At 35.5% G+C, this 15,573-nt stretch overlaps 2 protein-coding genes and 1 long non-coding RNA gene across 3 annotated transcripts; 1 reads left to right on the top strand and 2 right to left on the bottom strand.

Annotated features, from left to right (window-relative positions):
- On the bottom strand, positions 1-552 carry LOC116171349. Its single transcript, XR_004145434.1, has 3 exons — positions 347-552; positions 183-315; positions 1-134 (listed from the first exon to the last, which is right to left on the bottom strand). It is a non-coding gene; the product is annotated as an uncharacterized LOC116171349 (long non-coding RNA).
- Positions 553-4,897: 4,345 nt separating this feature from the next.
- Positions 4,898-6,658, bottom strand: LOC116173571. The gene has a single exon (XM_031491156.1). It carries the CDS (start codon positions 6,656-6,658, stop codon positions 4,898-4,900), a length of 1,761 nt encoding a protein of 586 aa, XP_031347016.1.
- Positions 6,659-14,470: 7,812 nt separating this feature from the next.
- Positions 14,471-15,245, top strand: LOC116173498. The gene is made up of 4 exons (XM_031491037.1): positions 14,471-14,512; positions 14,558-14,645; positions 14,693-15,175; positions 15,226-15,245. The coding sequence occupies exons 2-4, from the start codon at positions 14,573-14,575 to the stop codon at positions 15,243-15,245; spliced, it is 576 nt and encodes a 191-aa protein (XP_031346897.1). The 5' UTR covers positions 14,471-14,512; positions 14,558-14,572.
- Positions 15,246-15,573: the final 328 nt, after the last annotated feature.

Here is a 15,573-nt window from a genome sequence, read left to right as displayed (position 1 = left end):
TTGTAATCCTCTCCAGCTTCAAAACCCGTTCTCATCATGTCGCTTAAGGTACTCATTCGCCAAATATAGGCGTCATGTGTGCTACCAGGCCATCTGGCCACGACATTTACTATTTTTAAGTCTGAATTGCATACCTAAAAAATATATAACTTCAAATGTTAAAAAAAATCAATGATACTAACAATCTGACAATTTAGGCTATGGTAACCTTTACGATTCACATATACTTCTTCATTTTCTTTTGGTTTAACAATTGCAATGTGAGTACCATATACAATGCCTAATATTGTAGGCATGTTGTACAGGTGTAAAAATCTGAAAGGGAATTATAAAAATAGCTAAATACCTCTCTGTGGCTGCATTTTTTCTCCTACATTATTAGGAAAACGAATCCACAATCGCAATATGTGTCGTACTATGACATTACTTACTTCCCTAATTGACCTGCTTACCATTGTCTGACTAATGCAGGAAAGCATATTATTTCCTACACTTCGCTGATAGCTTCCAACAGCAAAAAAGTTTAATGCGGCAAGGATCTAAATATATATATACAAATTAACTAATATCCAATTATCACCTATACCAATTCTACCCTTGATAATATTGGCAATCTGTTTCTTTGAGTACCAGCATCCATGTGTAGTTGTGAAGTGTTAACTAAGTCTATACACGCACGTTTACTTAATCTAAAGTTTTTTATAAACTCCCAATCGTAAATTGTAAAAGGGTCTTGGGCATCCCGAACCATTCTACGAAAAAGTCTTACACGATTCCTTTCTTCGTCTACCTCCATTTCATCAACGATGAGAAAGTTTATTAATCCAAACGCCATAGAACTAACGTTTATTTTAAGAAGTCTACACTATAGCTAACGATAAAAGACGGGAAGCACAAGATAAATACTCGACGAAAATTAATTAAAATTATGAATAAACAAAATTTAAAAGCAAGGTTATGAAATGTAGCCAAACCAAAATACCATACCAACCACTAAAACATTCAGTACAAACTTTAAAAACCTAAACTTCCTATAACACCCTAAAAGTAGAATTTTGGTGTCATGGCGACGTCGAAATTCTAATGTCGACCGTCGAAACGAGTTAGAATCGGTACCCAGGTCAGTCCGGTTCAAATGAACTAAACTAAAGAATATCTACACTCTACAGATCCGCACGCGAGCGCCTTCGTTTCGAGCGAAGACTGCACCTGAGTGCACCACACCTAAACAAATGCATTTCGGTGTAACGCTGTTCATAGCGTCGCAATTCGAACCGCAGGAACTGTTCTTTTCTCGAAACTGAACTAGGTGCACCTGCTCCTGTGATTGAACTAGTTCCAAAAGAACAATAATAATAATTTATCCCCAACAACAAAGCCTATTACAGGAAATTTCAAGAGATAAACAAAATTAAAATACAAATTTATAATAATGTTACAAAAATAAGTGTAAGAAATCTTCAAGTTAGTTTAGCAAATGAGTCCGTAAATTAAATTCGAATTCATTGAAAGATGAAAATAAATCAATATGGTTACAAAACTGATTGTGCAATGTGCACATTTTGTTTAATGGTGACTTTAAATTGGTGGAGTGTTGTAATAAAAAATCAAATTATGCCTAGTAACAAGATAGTTCAACTTCGACACAAAGGTAACATCACCACTTACGTTATTTACAAGTTTATACAGATACAGCATTGAAATAAACGTAGTTAATTTAACTACACCAAATTCTTAAAAAACGGCTAAGTATGTTTCGTAATCTTCCAAATGTTTTGGAGGTCGCCTTTCTCCTTGATTTCTCTCCATGGTTATACTTTGGATAGGTCGATGCTGTGCCAAGTGTGGTTCAAAACTTGGATCGTCCTCATCACGATGACTTCCGTACTTTCGAGCTCATCATTATGGCTGGAGATACTTTCTGAACTGGAATCGGAGCCATCTGAACGGTCCAACAGAAACATCTCTGAACTGTATTTCTTGTTGTGTTGTGAGCATATATGCTTCTTTAGTACTTCTTGGATTTACCGTAATCTATGACCTCTATTTCTTTAATGCTTCGCGTGTATATGCGATTATTATACATAGTTCTCTCCTATTTAACGAATGTATTTATTTGTTTACAAAACACTACACATTACTCAGAGGGAAACCGCTATAAGAACAACACCACTGAAATATGTAGGGTGTCCTGACATTTTCATGTTTTTCTGTGTTCATATTTACATTTGTAGCAAATTTATTTCTTATCGTTGGAGAATCCTTTGGGTTACATTTATCTGTCGCCACAAGAACGCGGTTTGCATTTCTGAAATGACTATATTATAACATAACTATCCACTGTTGGTAGATGTACACGAAAAGCAGAATTATGTACGGTATAAAAAACGCACAAAGCACAACAAAAAAAAAGAGTGTGTTAATCGTAGTACTAATCATCCTAAAAGTAAATACACATTGCTAATGAAATTCGCCGAATCTTTACTCATCATCGTTATAAACACTGCGTCTGATGTATTTAAGACTCCGTAAGTACATGCTGTTTCAGAAAAGTAGGTCAATCGTCATTATTCTGCCTGTAATACTACTAAGCAAACATTTTAATCATAACAACCTGCAAAGGTGGAGTACCAGACACGATGTACTTATGAAATGACATGTAAACTCCGAGTCGGTAGTAAAGTAAATTTTTTAAAATCTACTTGCTTTCATAAAGGGAGCTTTCCAATCAGCGATAGTTTCATTTACATTCCAACTAAGCTTCAAAAATCCATAAAGTGAACCGTAAATTACGGATTCCAGTTTTTATGTAAATTTTCCATTAATCTGACGCAAGAATCTGAATTTTTATTTTGCGAAAGTTGTACAACAAGTTTCTGATTTTGTATTCACCTTTCTCTCCGGTATAAATAAAACCCGACCCAATTCGAACGTATTATTGATTTAACGCGCAGTCTATAAAGGGTTAATTGTATTTCAATTTGAGTGCTAGTAAAACATTAGAAAACGAAGAGAAACGAGAGGTGGATTAAGATAAGAGTTTCATCTAATATGCAGCATTGTATACGTGCTAGTGGTTTTCCTGAACGTGTTGAGCTACTTCCAAGAACTTTAAACTATTGTCGAGCACTGTAAAGTACCTTTCCAGGGTGTTACCTAATAAATAAATGAATTTTAATACAGTAAATTGCCTTTGTATGTTTCTAGTCTCTTCTTTTAGCAAACCGTGGATCAGAGAGAATGCTGAGTTAACTTTCCGTAATCGGTGTTTGTGCAAGTCTATAACCGATGCACCGTATTTTTTATTACAGACGTTTAGGTTTGTTAAATCTAATATTTTTTCATTTCGATAATTGTAAAATTGGCGCTATACTAAATCAACTTCAATAGAATAATAAAATTTCTGTTCCGTTCTAAATAAATTAATAGTGAATTATGTCTGGAAATCACGACCGTATTTTCAAACTGTCGCCGCTTGCCAATTTCGTGCGAAACCGTTCTTCCTAGGAATAACTTCATTCGAATATTCAATCTCGAAATTTATTAAAGATGATTAAATGCGGAAACTAATTTCCAATCCGAAACTGATCGCTATAAGTTTGTGTTACCTTTCACAGTTGAAATTTAAAGCATAATTACAATTACAAAATCTTAAATAAAACGAAAACCAAAACAGATAGGTATAGGGAAAGTAATATTTGAAAAAAACAACTTTTAAGGTTTGAAGTTATTAAACTTGACCATCAATTCTAAAACACCCTGTAGAAGGACGATCAAAATTTAAATCATTCAAAGTCGGATACATTCGTTCTGCAGAAATTTTCAAAATAATAAAAATAAAGCACCAATAAACCTTCTTTTGTAAGAAAAAATGATAGTAGATCAATTTACAGAAAATAAACGAGCAATATTATTTGAAGGCGTAGTAAGAGTTTATATTTGGTACAGACATTTTCCATGTATTAAACCGGGATTTAACTTTTACAGAATCAATTATTCTAAGAGGATTACTCCGGAACGTATCAGTAAATTGAATGACGATTAGTTGCGTGTTTATGCAACGTGCTTAGTTTCAAAGTTTAATTGATCGGGCATTGACGGTTCAATATCTTTGTCAAACGGGAAATTTAGTAATTAATTGGGAGAGAGAACCAGAGAATTAAATCACCAACAATCCCCTAACAAAAGATATCTTTATCACGCACTCCTCTTGACCATTCTAAATTCGAAATTTCATAATGTATTCCAACATAACACAAAGAGAGTGAGCCGTTAAAGCGCCCGTGGCAAGGTATCAGAAATTTGCGTTTATAACGGCATGCGTGAACTGTATAATTAGGAATGTGATTGCGATCTATTGTACAACTTACTGGTGTTTGTTGTAAAAGGTTAATTAAAAGTCCCAGTGGGGTCAATTATGTATTTTTGTTTGACGAGTTTTACTTCGAAAATTGCTACTCTCATATGGATAAAAGTAAATCATTTTCCAAAGGTTTATGCCAATCAGTATTTATAAAAAAAAATATATGTCGTGAAATTCCGTTTGAACTTGGTAATAAAAGTGGCACCGCTTTCAAAGAACAAATAAACGTACACAAATTCTTTAATCTTTTGTAATAATGCTTCATAATGGCATAATATGTAGGGGAGAGGGGGGCATAACCGGACGGTTAACAGTAAAGTTGTATAAAAATCAAAAATTTTATTATTTAAAAAAACGAAAAACATATTCAATAACATGTTGTAGACTACTATAGAAAATATAAATGTAAAACAAAATAACTCTTACCAAATAAAAAAAATATTGCTTTCTGCTAACAGTCCTTAGTCCGATTTTGCCCCGACCGTTGGGGCAGAACCGGTTCCGACTTGGGGCAATGTCGGACAAAATAGTAAATTAGGAAAAATTACATTTGCGACACTGAAATGCAACTAAATCGTCTTCTTCCAAGCCAGTGCAACCTTCATGGGCCCAGTTTGTGCAATCGACGCATTGCACCCACCCATCATCTTTTTTTGTTTCATAGTATGATTCGTGACAATATACACACATTTCTTCATCGCCACTCGTTCCTTCGTTGTTATTATCATCAGAACTTGTATAAATAGCTTGTTTTCTTTGCTTTTTCTTCTTTTTCTCCGTTTCTTCTTCATTCTCGCGATCACAACTTATATCTCCTTTTTTTTGCTTCTTTGCCTTCTTCTGTTTAACTCTTCCCTTTAAGTTTCTTTTTACAGCCGTGCATTGCTTTTTCTGCTTGTCCAAGGCTTCTTCCAACTCATTTTCATAAGGCGATTCGGTAAGAATCACCGTTTTACCTCGTTTACGGCAATTTGGTTTCGCTGATCTCAAAGCTTCTGGCACCGGAAACAGGTCCTTTGGCGATTTTGAAAATGTCGAAGGACAAGACACTGATGACCCACTTCTAGAAGTTCCGTCGTTTTCATATATCGTATTAGGCACTGTATTCAGTAATCCAGACGACCCAGGTTGAGATGTAACGGACCTGTTTACTTCCTCCTCAACCTGCTGTATCGAAATTTCGGTTTGCTCTATGTCTTCTACTTGCATTCTAACATTGACATCGTTATTAATGAATTGCGTATTTTCATTGGAGTCTCTTTCCCGTTCGGTAGTCTCTGCCGCTGCAAAATCAGCATCTCCAAAAATATTCGGATCAGTTGGATAAATCCCAGTTTTTCTGAATCCAGATGTAGCCGTTTGTACGGTGGCTGCCTTTTCGTAAGCTCTCCCGAATAACTTGCAAATGTGGAATTGTGTCACTACCCGACCAAGATTATTTCGTAGCCAAGATTTTTGTTCCTGGCTATAATATGCACTCAATGGTGCCATAAAGCTGACATCGAGTGCTTGGAGGCAGTGAGTACAATGCGGCGGAAAGCATAGCATCACTATTCCATTGGCACGGCCATAATTTATGACTTCTATGTTTTTGGTATGCGTAGCATGACCGTCGAGAAGCAGTAAAACAGGATCTGCAATAGATGGTTTGACGTGCGAGGCAAAATGTTTCAGCCACTGAACAAAAATGTCACTCTGCATCCATCCGGATTTGTGGCAGGCTGCTACTGTTCCCAAAGAAGCTCCATCCAGTAGTTCTGCTTTCATTCGTACACGTGGAAAAACTAGGAGTGGTGGAACATAGTGCCCAGATGCCGAGAAACACAATTCTGCTGTTACGGTCTGTCCCCTCTCTGCTGAGGTTAAAGTACCAACCTGCCTTCGACCTTTTTGAGCTATAATCTTGGACTGACATTTTGGAACAGTAGTGATAGCCGTTTCATCGACATTGTAAATACGATGGGGTTGTATTTTGTATTTATCCAAGCAGGTGACAAGATTAGTAAAAAATTTTGATACAGCTGTTTTGTTAAACCCCATTGCTCGTGCTACAGAGGTTGGTTCAGGACTTCTTAAACTTAGATCCTGATGCCGTTTAAGGAAGCCTTTTAACCAATCTAACCCTGCAATAATATTTTTGAAATTATGCTGTATATTATTTTGTTCTGCCAACTGGAACGCTAAACGTCTGAGATCTTTTGTGGTTAGACCAAAAAGTCTACCTTCCATTAACTTCACATATTCCACAAGTTCTGATTCTTGCACGTCCGTAAAAGTTTTCTTGAAGTTTCCCATACCTGTAACAAATTTTCTTCATTTAATTGAGCAAAATAGCTCCCAAGTTCTCCCACCTCTTCTCTTATGAAGATCATGACCTGGTTCAGTCAAATCCGACTGATGAAACTGGTATTTATTTGTAAAAACACTTTATTTTACTGTATTCACTCATCCCTATTTTCATTTAATTCTTTACCTTTTAAAGCTGCATCCTCCAATGTAACAGATCCCCTTTTTAGTTTTTTCAATCTATCCTCCAATGTAGATTTTGGTACGCCATAATTTAGTGATGCTTTTCTCAATCCCATTTCTCCTCTACCGATTGTATTGCATTTCGCATTTGTTCTTCATCCCACTCCTGCCTCGTCGTTTTTCTCTTATAATTTCGCATGATTAAGCTTGCAATAATGCCTATAGCAATTACAATATATTAGTTGAATAGTGAATTATCAACGGGGCAGAATCGGACATGTCCGATTTTGCCCCGTCCGATTGTGCCCCACGACACTTCTAAGATAAACATTCATGGCTTACTTTTCATGTATAAATATGAATTCAAAGTTGAGTTAAATCATGTTTTTGATTAATATTCATATTAGAAGTGCCGTGGGGCACAATCAGACGGCGCTAAATTGGACATGTACGGTGCTGCCCCGTTGATGATTCACTATTCAACTAACACATTGTACGTTCTGTTGGTTTGTGTAACTGACTGAACGCACTCTCATTGTGTTAGGAGTAGTTGGCAGCATTGGCATTGACATTGCTTTTGTCGTGAGAATGACAGGTCTATCTTTGCGAGGAATGTCGTGTTGAATTTGAAAATTGTTTAAACTAATTATCTAAGCGCCTTTATGCGAATGCGGCATGGCTGTAATCCTCTTTAGGTAATGTTACTCGTAATTTCATAGAATTACTCTTTGTTAACACGTTTCGATTCAGGTTATACCATATGTGTTAATTTAATTACGTATCTTTGTTTTATCTACCTCGTAATCTGAAACCCATTTGTTAATGGGTACGTAAGTTCGAATTCATTGGAATTAAGTCTGATTTTTCGCATTTTAGTTTTTGGATATATTTTTCTTTATACGTTACGAGCATTGGGGTTATCGCAGTTAGAAAATGGCGTGTTCTGGATGAAATGTAAATACCTACTCGCTTTCGAATTGAAGAATTCTAACTGTCGCTTAGCTGAAACTGATCTATTACGTTATATCTAAGATGGAAGGATCGCTACGCAAATGTTTATAACAAATACCGAAAATTGCAAACTTGCAGGTAAGCTGTTGATAATAATTATTGCTTTATTTCATTTGTGAGTAACTTCCAATTTTCTCGAAAACGAATCGACCGATTTTAATAAATCAAACGTCAAAAAGCAGTTTAGTTTACTTATCAATGAACAGTAATAACAGCTAAGCAAACCGGGGCTACTTTGACATGTTTTGAGAGGTTTATGCAGGTACAGTTTGTTGTAAATACATATCGGGTACTTTTTGTATCTAAATAGAACAATTGGACCTTTGGCTAAGCAATCTGTGTCAAATTGGTGCTGGGGCAATGGACCCAGGGTCGGGGCTACTTTGTCATACGTTAAAATGTTTTATAAGTCAAAGTTAGCGATAAGGCGGGCTTTGACACATTTCTTAGTTTGAGGGTATGTGGGGGGGCAAAAAACCAACACATCAACATAACTCTTTAACTAAACTTAAAATGGAATTTATCAAATAAGACATCAAAGTAGGAAACACTTAAAATTAGCAAAAAAATCTGATGTGTAGGTAACTAAAAAAAATTGTTTTTCAATAGTTTTCTAATCATCGTCTTCACAGCGTTCACACTCATACGATAGATTTTTGGATCCTTTATTGCAATTACCGAAAACCCACTGGAGGCATGTTATGCAACAAATCCAGTCTGTTTTTAACTTATAATGACGAAAGTCACATAGACAAATCGAGCATAGTCGAGTCTTCTGCAATTTTACCCTCTTGTGGTCCTTCCCACACGCTTTCTAGACCCTTTATTGGAAGTTGAGGGTTGCTCTAGCTCTGTTATCTCAATCGCATGTTGCTGTGTGTTTTCATTTTCACTTTCTTCAGGAGGTGGATTTCCATTCTGTGCACCACGCCTATGAAGGATTTTTTTTCCTCTTTGGTGGCGAATCCTGCTTGAATCATAACCCCTCGTTTCTTTCAAAAACTCTAGCAAACTTTCATCAAGAACCCTTCCTGAGCCCGTGCTTTCCGAAGGAAGTTTGTTTAAAACCACTTGAGGGTCAAACGGATAAATTCCTGTGGCCCTGAAAGAGTTTTGCAAATTTTTTTTGAGTTATGAGCAACGGCATCCATTAATCTCTGGAGTAGAATGGGGAACTGCTCTTGGGTATGGTGCATTTTCTTCTCGACTCTTGTCGCCATCGGTCTAGAACTTTACGCCACTGTTTTTTAAAGGTGCAAAAAACCTACATCAAGGGGTTGAAGCATGTGAGTCGAATTTGGGGTGAGTGTGGTAAAATAAATATTACTACCAAGCGCAGTCTGTACGACCTCAGGGGCGAAATGACATGCTAAATTGTCGCCAATAACAACAACCTTCTCATTTTCTATTTTATGTTCATTTGATGTATGGTAGGAGAACCTTGAAGAACCACATTTCGAATTGCGTCATATCAAACCATCCACTGCTGCTGTGGCTATAAAAAGTTCCCGGGGGCCCCCTTTGATCCAATTTTCGTAAAGATTTTTGGATTTATAAACCACCATAGGAGGAAGCAATTCTCCTTCAGCAGTGCCACAGAACCTTATGCTGACCGATGTCTTTGAATGTTCCTGTACCCTTTCTACACGTTTGCGACCACGTGGAACTAAAACTTTTTTACCTGTAATTAACGCGCCAAGAAGACTTTTTTCGATCTTGTTAGCTGATTTTAAATTTGTTGATTTTTTCTGGTTTCAGATCAAAACTGCATTGTATGGTTTAACTCATTTTTATGTACTAATATTTCGGACTAAATTAGTACTTCATCAGAGTAGATAAATTAGGTAACTTGAAGACACAATAAATTCCGTAACTATTAACATTTAAAATTATACAATTATGGTGACAGGTTTCATATTAAAACATTTAATCGTAGAATTCTAGAATTTGCTGACATGTTTTAATTTTCAAAAGCTAGGTGTTGATTCGATATGTTCATGTTAAAAGATTTCCAAATACCAAACTAGATTAATTTGGAAAAGATTGCAGAGTTTATTTTTTAAAAGGAGTATGAAAAAGTTACGATATCAGAACTATTGATCGTATTTTATGACATTTGTAACTTCTGAGCAATTAGCTTAAAACACTTGCTCTGTGTTAATCAGTGTCACTCGCGTACGTCAGATGAATTAAGTCTTAAATTACATTTTAATGTAATTAAAAAAGTAAGAATAAAATTGTGATGGTTGGCAATTTTCAGTTGAAAAAAAATTTCTTTAACGAGTTACTTTAATTGTCTTGGTAATATTATAATACTTATGAATTACTACGTGTAATTTTATTTCAATTCGAAAGTATAGGCAACCTAACTGATTCAATCAACCGAATACCACTCACTGTCACGAACGCTATGCATTCTCTACGGCGACCGCTGTTTTCCCAAGAGCACTAATGAAATCAATGTTACTTGTGTTTCCTTTTAAGTTTATGTGGTTCAGATTCAAGTTCCTTTTTAGAACAGCATGTCAGTTTCATGAATGTTTTTTTGTTCGTACGTAATATAAAACAATTATTAAACCCGCACGTCAGTTTAATGGAAAGGTTTCACCAGCGGATCCATCGATGTTATTTCCGCAAAATTTAAATGGGAGTTTTAACTCGTTGCGAAAAGAAAAATTAATTTTGATGTATAAAATCGATACAAGGCGTGGTCACTAATTTTCGTTGTATGGGGTTTGTTTCTATTCTGTAAGCCACCACTAAGCAACTTTTCCATATCCATGTTTACGAAAAACAATATTCTATGTTTATTTCCTATTACTTTGCGCAATGTGATGGGGCAATTAATGAACATTTCATTTATCAAGTTAGACAGAGTTAATTAAACCTGTGGGTCATTTGAAGTGAAATTTACACAACGCATCGTTTTAAATATCTAAACCTAATGTGGTTTATTAATTTAACATTTTGGTCTAACTGCCGCATTGGCCACCCTATCGATAATCAGATAAACCAACAATGTCTACAGCAGATCAGAAAATGTATTAATCTGGATTCAGCACTGTGGATGTTGAATCGCTCAACTTTTGGCATTGCGTATTACATAAGTAGGGAAAGAATGGGGGTGCGCAGATCCTCTTTGACCTTGGGTTCCGCGCATATGGGCTCTATATGGATGGGGATGCGCAGATCCTGATCACAATCCTATGGGGATTCAATGAATCCTCTGACCTACTTTTAAAATGCGAGTGGGGTCTCAGAGAATCCTCGATGACCTAGTTACAACCCATTGGGGTCTCAAATGATCCTTCCTTAACGTACGGGGATTCATTTGAGCCGTCCTTGATCTTATCTTAATTGATGGGGTCACAAATGAGCCGTGTTTGCTTAGTTAGGTAAACGGATCCTCTGTGACTTACGGGTGTCCATTTAGGCCGTCCGTGATCTCGTCTTTAGTCGTAAACTCGTAACGCAAAAAAGAAACATTTTACGTAACTAATTATCAAGACGCAAAGAGCCTGAAAGATCTCATAAATTAATTGTATTTCGAACAAGGAAAAGTTCATAAATTTAATTCTTAGTAATCTCATTTAAGTGTGTAATAAATTATGAAGATTCAAAGAAGTCGTGTTTCAGTATATTCAAAATACCCAATTTCCTGAACAGCGCTCGGGTATTCCACTTTAAAATGAAGTTGAAAAAACATCAACGTTCATGAGTGTGCTACCCTGTTAAACAAAAATTTAGCAAAATTTCGCCGGAGTAAATTACAGTGCATTCGTTTAACTGGTCCTTAATTTTTTGAAATCTATTCAGTATTAACTGGCCAGGAACATTTTCTGTAGACCGTGCTTGTCATTAAATGACAGTTTGCCCGAGCGCTGTTATAATAATTTGGGTTTGATGTAGTTAAATTATCGCAGGGAATCTGAGGTAATTTATGTAGTTTAGTAAGTTTAATGCGTTTTACATACAGGAAAAAAATTAAAGTGTTACCAATTAATGGAACATAACGCGTAAAACGTAATGCATTTACAATTTATTACATGCCCAAATATGTCTTCCTCTATAAAGTGATAATAATTTAATTTAAAGTAAACAAGTGCTTAATGGATGCCTATAATTAATAGGGAAAAAAAACCTGGATCTAAATATAATAAATAAGCAAAAATGAATCGTGGTCTATAAACTTCGAATCACATTAAGCAATAAACGTAATCAAGCCAATCCGTTTTACGTAAAGCAAAATCACCCATAATTAGGTGTTGTGATAAATACAAATTCGCGGATACGTATTTAAGTGGAAGTATCATTTCATTTCATCTATCGATCACAGCAAAAGTGGTCTATATATTTTATAGGGAATTTTATACAATTAATTGTAATCATTGAATAAAAACACTATAAGAAGCCTAACGCTTATGGAAGAAAGCGCGACAAATTCCCTTGCACCCGCATTGGTTGTGATCTCCGAACTCTCTTTGCGGTAAATAGGAGGAAAGCAAATTCTCATTCTTCTCAGTTCAAGAATCGACACTATTGACAGTGTTTCCATTATATTCTCAGTTCAATCTCTGTCGCGCTTTATTTCCACGGGGTTAGGCTTCTTATAGTGTTTTTATTCAATGTTGTAATGTAATCCGAAACGCGAAAAAAACCATCGTAAAACTGTCGTTCATTCCTTATACAGTTCAATAAGGGTCTGAAATAGCGTAATACATTTGTTTCGGATTTTTAGGAATCATAAAATTTTAGTTAAGTGGACACTTATGGGTAAAGATAAAATACAAATATCAAGTGCCGTTTAACTTTTTTTTTAGGTTATTTAGATAGTAAAGTAGGTATTTTTTAATCAATGCGTATGTGTATTTAATCTTAATGGAATAAATCGCGTATGATTATTTTGATGTCATAGTTCGACTGTATTAAGTTAATGGATGTCTAATTTATTACTGCACTAAATTACTACGAATATTTTAATTACACATGATTTAACACGTCTTAATGATGGACGGTGTATGAGTAACAGACTTGAAATACGCGTAAAAGTTAATGGATTTACAATTTATTATTGTAATAAATCTCGTTTGAGTGTGAGTTTGATTATAAAAATAATAATCGAATTTTGGATGTCTCTAAGCTAAATTAGAATGAAACAGCTTTCTCATAAAACGTAAAAATGGACAGAAACATTCACTTCACTCGTATTTAGTCATTGTTTCGTGTTCGCGTTAAGGGTTGCAGGCGCTTGGCAGCCATACACACACTTAGCTATTTTTGAATGGGATTCATTTATTTTCCTTTATTAGGTACTTTACGTAACTGAATAAATTTACTAAATAAAAATTATAAGCCTAGATCGAAGAGTTTTCGAATTTTCGAGTTTTTTTTTCCCATAACTTGGTGAATCTTTTACAAAGTAAATCCTGTTATAAGACAAAACGATATACTTAACCAATTGTTATTAACGTTTTATAGATGACTACTGAATGGATGTAAGGTTTGTTATCTTTTATTCTAAAACGAAATGCTTGGTAAAGGGTTTATTTTTCAAAGGTAATAAAATGTAATAGAAATCGGAAAGTTTTTATTTAAAAGTGTTTATGAAAAAAAATTCCAATGTGTTATTTGATTCACGCATGGTGAATGTGACCGGCCCAAATGATGTTATGATAGGCGGGCCGGTGGGTGGAACCGTTGTCGCAAATAGGGGTGTTCTTTCAAAAGTGTTCACGATGACCGTCTTGGGGGTATCTACGGGCCGGTCTATCCATAATTCGAAAGGAACCACGTCCCAAATTTCGATTTCTGATAAAAAAATAAGTAATTACTGTGATGCCTAAAAGATTTAAGTTCTACTTACCGTGAGTTTCCATATTAACTAAATGTTTTTTAACGAAATGTTATGAATTTTTTTAACTGAAGAAGTTGTATTTATACCAAGGAACCTTATATATGCGAATATCGATGGAATGGGGAAATCCAAACCTTTTTGGAGAGGTGTATTCGTTAGGAGGAGCACGAATCCCAAGAAAAAAAATCTTTAATAGGCAGTCGATATCTTCAAATAGTTTGAGATATTGGTAGATAATTTGTAGAGAGGGAATGCTCAATCATGCTCCTTGATCAATTAGTTTAAACCCCATACATATATAGTGCAAAAATATCGAGCAGCTGCAGTAAGCATGAGTGCTTCGCCCCGTATTAAAATATTGCAGAACATTGTAGTCGTGCCCGCGAAAGAAGCTGATGTGCAAGAAAACGTGTTAATAGAAGATATTTGTAAAGATTTAAATTGTCCAGATTTCGATTATTCGCTTCTTGAAGAAATCTTCGGTGACATTGAATGCCTTAACCGTCAACTTATAGACGCCGAAAAACAACTTTCTCGATTTTTTAAGATTTTATCTATTAAACGGGAAAACAATTTTTGCGATCTCCAGTGGTGCCATTGCCAAGTGGAGCACCTTATTGAAAGGAGAGCAAAGTTATTAGCGGACATCCAACAGTTATCCGTAGGGTAAGTAATTGAGTGGAGTTACTTTTTTTTGTCATTTATTGTTATCTAGGAGCTTCCAGTAAAAATATTGAAGAGTTCAGATTTTGGGGGATCGTTAAGCCGGTGTACCAACTACTTATTTAAAAAAGGAGATCAAGTTCGTTTATAAGGTGAGAAAGTTGCGAAATTATTTCATTTGTGACTCAATTTTATAGGAATCAAAAATATTTATGTGTGAAAAATGTAATAAATCATTCGCTACTAATAGCAATCTTCGACGCCATCTCAAAAAGTCATGTAGAGGTAAGGAATTTTTATTACTCTTGCAAAAAAAAGTGTTTAAATCGTAGCTCAAGAACCATCTCCAAAGAAGCTCAAAGTTACACACGATACCCAGAGATTTTGCGATGTGTGTTCGGAGCACGTTTCAAGCCGAGATTATGTTGGACATTTGCGAAGTGTCAAACATAAAAATAATTCCCTTGCGTTTTCAACTGAAGGGGTTCAAGTAATTACGTCAGCCTTCAAATCTCGCATTGTGAGCTACAGAATATCAGCGAATACACAATACATTAATCTGAAGGAATTTGTCGAATCGTTGGCTGACGTAATAAAAAAATTAGTTCGTGAGCAAATTGATATCATGGGTAGCGTTAAGGTGAACTGCGAGCTGTTTGGTTATTTTATTTTGGAATCGAAGGATCGAGGAGAAGTTAAGTCTTTTAATACTCGTAACCAAGTATTGACGATAAGTTCCGACTTAAGTGAATGGTTTAAGGATATCATCGAAAAACTGGAAGTTGACGCAACGGAATTTGAACATCGCGAGTCAGGTATTAATATCCAATTGTTTATGCCATGTTTACATAATTATTTGTTCTAGGATGGGCTCTTCAGCACTGATTATATATGGAAGTCAACATTAATAAATATAACCCGCTACGAGCTTCTTCATTCATACCGACCCCTGCATTTATCTCACGCAAAAGAGCCATTATTAATGTAAAGAACGAGGATTTCGGATGTTTTGGATGGGCGCTAGTTGCAGCTATTTATACTCCAACTGGACATCCCTGCGAACCGGATTCGTATCCGGACTATTTAGAAAAGTTCAATTTTGAAGGAATAACGTTCCCGGTAAAATTAGATGCGATATCAAAATTTGAAGAAATGAATCCCTTGTCCATTAACGTTTACGGTTTAGAGGAGGACACACAGAAACAAGGTAAAA

The sequence above is a fragment of the Photinus pyralis genome, unplaced genomic scaffold (assembly GCF_008802855.1).
Source record: "Photinus pyralis isolate 1611_PpyrPB1 unplaced genomic scaffold, Ppyr1.3 Ppyr1.4_LG1, whole genome shotgun sequence".
Classification (NCBI taxonomy): Eukaryota; Metazoa; Arthropoda; class Insecta; order Coleoptera; family Lampyridae; genus Photinus; species Photinus pyralis.
The sequence above is the reverse complement of the archived record's forward strand: the minus strand, read 5'-3'. Positions and strand labels throughout refer to the sequence as shown.

What these genes read in the sequence shown, in the direction of transcription:
- LOC116173571 (XM_031491156.1), bottom strand. Translation starts at nt 6,658, where the DNA reads ATGGGAAACTTCAAGAAAACTTTTACGGACGTGCAAGAATCAGAACTT.
- LOC116173498 (XM_031491037.1), top strand. Translation starts at nt 14,573, where the DNA reads ATGTGTGAAAAATGTAATAAATCATTCGCTACTAATAGCAATCTTCGA. An exon ending in TCTCAAAAAGTCATGTAGAG is followed by an intron (nt 14,646 to 14,692) that starts GTAAGGAATTTT and finishes TTTAAATCGTAG; the next exon opens with CTCAAGAACCATCTCCAAAG. An exon ending in ATTTGAACATCGCGAGTCAG is followed by an intron (nt 15,176 to 15,225) that starts GTATTAATATCC and finishes TATTTGTTCTAG; the next exon opens with GATGGGCTCTTCAGCACTGA.